Source organism: Pygoscelis adeliae, unplaced genomic scaffold (genome assembly GCF_000699105.1).
Source record: "Pygoscelis adeliae isolate BGI_AS28 unplaced genomic scaffold, ASM69910v1 Scaffold303, whole genome shotgun sequence".
Taxonomy (NCBI): domain Eukaryota; kingdom Metazoa; phylum Chordata; class Aves; order Sphenisciformes; family Spheniscidae; genus Pygoscelis; species Pygoscelis adeliae.
In genome coordinates this window covers 869,464-872,905 of record NW_008824367.1, presented here as the reverse complement: position 1 = coordinate 872,905, position 3,442 = coordinate 869,464, and the positions used below count along the sequence as shown (strand labels likewise).

At 53.3% G+C, this 3,442-nt stretch overlaps 1 protein-coding gene across 1 annotated transcript; it reads left to right on the top strand.

Moving 5' to 3' along the window:
- Positions 1-681: 681 nt before the first annotated feature.
- Positions 682-3,080, top strand: SENP8 (SUMO/sentrin specific peptidase family member 8). The gene has a single exon (XM_009319911.1). It carries the CDS (start codon positions 722-724, stop codon positions 1,652-1,654), a length of 933 nt encoding a protein of 310 aa, XP_009318186.1. The 5' UTR covers positions 682-721; the 3' UTR covers positions 1,655-3,080.
- Positions 3,081-3,442: the final 362 nt, after the last annotated feature.

Genomic DNA, 3,442 nt, shown 5'->3' with positions numbered 1-3,442 from the left:
GGGGGTTGTCCTAAAGATTCCCACGGTAGGGAACTGGTTTGTTTGTGATCTTGTTTTGCTTTGTTTCTCCTTACTCACCGCCGCCTTGCCTCCTGCGCTGGCGGGCCAGCAGGTTTTCCCGGAACAGGTCATGCGTCTGGCACCGAGCTGTGGCACTATCTGCTAGGCGAAAGGGACCATATGCCTGTCAGACAGCCCCGAAACAACTTTTATTTCAGGAATACCAGTCACGCAAAGAATTGCAGTGATTGTCGCTGTGCAGGTGGAACACTGCAACACCAAAACACCAACCGACTTCTCCTAGATCACGTATGGTTTCTGCGCGAAGCACAGAACTGAAGGTGCGCCTGCACTTCCCGAGCAGGAACTGCTTTGAAATCACTTTGCTTTGAGGTTAAGATCATAACGAGGAAACGTTCATCTAATCGGAGCCACGCAGTGCTCCTAGAGCGGCAGAAGAGCCCGGCTCAACCCGTCACACGCTGCAGATGAGGAGCCGCGTGTCCCCCGTCTGCTCATCTGGCAGATAGTTCAAACGCCGGTCCTTCAAACATCCGTCTGGGAAGCCTGGGCTTTTGCTCACCGCTTGCCGAGAAGGAACTCGAGATGTTTGTTGGGCTGTATCTTGTCCCAGGTGTGATCTAATTCCTTAATTCATCTTCCCTTTCTATGTTTCAGCTTTTGACGTTTCCTGGAGTGCTGCGGCCCCGACCTGCGCAGGATGGACCCTGTTGTTCTCAGTTACATGGACAGTTTGCTGAGGCAGTCGGACGTTGCCTTGCTGGAGCCTCCAAACTGGCTCAACGATCACATCATCGGGTTTGCCTTTGAGTACTTCGCCAACCACCAGTTCCAAGAATTTAGTGATCAGGTTTGTTTTATCAGCCCCGAAGTGGCTCAGTTCATTAAGTGTGCCCTTAGTCAAGAAGAAATAGCCATATTCCTTCAACCGCTGGACCTTCTCCACAAGAAGCTGGTGTTCTTGCCTATCAACGATAACTCCAACCAGGTCGCTGGGGGCACCCACTGGAGCTTACTGGTTTATTTCAGGGATAAAAAGTGCTTCGCCCATTACGATTCCCACAGTAAATGCAACTCCGTCCACGCCAAGCAAGTGGCGGGGAAGCTGGAGGCCTTCTGGGGCAAAAGAGGGGGCAAAGCAACCTTCGTGGAGGAGAAGGCGCCTGCCCAGCAGAACAGCTATGACTGTGGGATGTACGTCATCTGCAACGCGGAGGCTCTGTGTCAGGGATACTTCAGGGGCCGGCCGGAGCCTTTGCTGCAGCTCCTCACTCCCTCCTACATCACGCAGAAGAGAGCGGAGTGGAAAGCTCTCGTCACGAAACTGGCACAGAAGTTCTCGATGCAGCTCCCCCCCCCCCCCCAAAAAACTGCCTTCCCCTTCCGCGAGGCAGCACCCCCAGTGCCTGAGGGAGATGCCCATGCGCAGGATTGTCAAAAAGAAGAATGTAACCCCTCCAGCATGGCTACAGCCCCCAAACACCCTGTTCCCTCCTGGAAAAGCCTTAGTCCCCTCTGGAAATCACTGGCCTTTGAACTTCTAACCAGAAAAGTCACTTTGCTTTCAAAGAAATCAATCCTCCTCTCCACGGTGAGTTTTTACGCTAATCGCTGTGGCAAAATGGGTTGCTAAAGAGACCTCTCCGCCTTTGCCCAGCAGGCAACATGCCCTCGTTAGGTGGCTTTACCTGGCTACCGGCATCGCTGTTCCAAGCCAGGTTTAGCAAATGCCCTTTAAAACCAAGCCCCCAAACGCTTTATCGTGGCTATTTCTAATTTGTGCCTCCGCTAGCGGTATTTGAGCGGTCTAGGATTTAGCAGCAAGGATTTTTTTTTACCCCTGAAAAGCTGACGCTGAGCTGTCGATGTCAAAAGATGAGACTCCAAAGGAAATGCTACGATTAATTAAAGAATGGGACAAAAAGAAAATCGGTTTTCTTCAGATAGGTGCTCCTAGGCTGTACGGCGATAGCTTTTTTTTTTTTCTGTCCCCCACCCCTGCTCGCTCTTATTACAAATTAAAACCTGACTCTGAACTGCTGGAAGATTAATAGGAAGCTGAGAAACCCAATCCTGGAAAGGAAATTTAATCGAGATGAAAAGTGACACTCGCCCTTTGAAGTTTTGTTGGTTTGGTTTTTTTTTTCATTAGGATTTTAGGTCATCTCCATTTGGGGAGGGTTCGTCAGCGCTCCCCAACCCTCGTTAGTGTTTGCCACGCTCAGAGCGTACAAGGCGGTCACTGCTTCCTCTAGCACAAAACCAGTTCTGTTACTCGAGATAAAAAAACACACCAGGGAGAACAAAAGGACAGAGTTTGAGTTATAAAAGCCAAAGATAACTGCAGTCTCCTTGAAGCCTGAGAAGTCCTTAATACGCTTCTAATCGAAACGCTTTTCCTCCTGTGCTGGGTGATGGCTGGGATCCCAGAGCAGATCCTCTCGTTAAAAGACAGGCTTAGCAGTGGGGAAAATAAAATGAGATGTCGTTGCAGGATAAGAAGTAATCGCTAACCTCATGAGGAGCAAAGAGGAGGTCGCTCGGGTGGCGTCTAGCAGAGCAACCGCACCCCAGCGCGCCGACTGGATCGGGGAAATCCAGGTTAAATCTAACCCTCGGAAAAGGGGGAAGGATTATTTTGAACCCTGAGCTCTTCACCCATCTTATTGCCAGCCCAGCCCCACCGGCGTGTGTACCAGCACAGCCCCGAGGGTGGTGGACTGTAGGAAGGTCTGAAACTTCCCTTGCTGCTGAGAGGGAGGTAAGTAGCCACAGCCCAGGCTCTCCCAAAACACCCGAGCAAACACAGACAGCGGAGGGGCAAAATGAGGGTCGGGGTCGTTCCCGTCCTTCCTAGGCTGCTCGGATGGGAGAGCAGCCAGCGGGCCAGGGCATCCGGCCTTCCCGGGAAAACCCCTTCCACCGCTCGGATGGAGCCGAAATGGCATCGAGCCGCTCGCCGAAGGGGATTCGCATGGGGCTTCGCCGGAGCAACGTTACTGCCACCGCGGGAGGCTGCCTTTCTCCCGGGTCCGGAATAAAACTCAAACCAAACCGTGCGCTTGTGAGCATCGTCCCGTCTTTTGTGTAGGTACCCGCTGACAAGCGGCGGGTCCCGCTGCCCCGCGGCGCCTCCCGCTGCCCCGCGTTGTCTTGTGCGATGGTGTCGCGGCCGCGAGGGTTGTGACTCGCGGGCAGAGCCTCGGGTCTCGCAGCGCCTTTGCAGCCGCTCTGTGCTCTGCAGTGGGTGAAACCCCGCAGAAATCAGTCTTGGAGAGCCAGCGAGCCTGGGGACAACTCCACCAGCGCCTTTTGCGATAGCGAGGAGGCCATACAGGCTGATTTAATCTCCTAATCATATTTTTAGGGGTCGATTTGGGCGGGGGAAGAGCGCGGGCAGAGGGGAGGTAGGAAGGCAGGG

Excerpts from the sequence above, each read along its gene's own strand:
- SENP8 (XM_009319911.1), top strand. The coding sequence starts at position 722 with ATGGACCCTGTTGTTCTCAGTTACATGGACAGTTTGCTGAGGCAGTCG.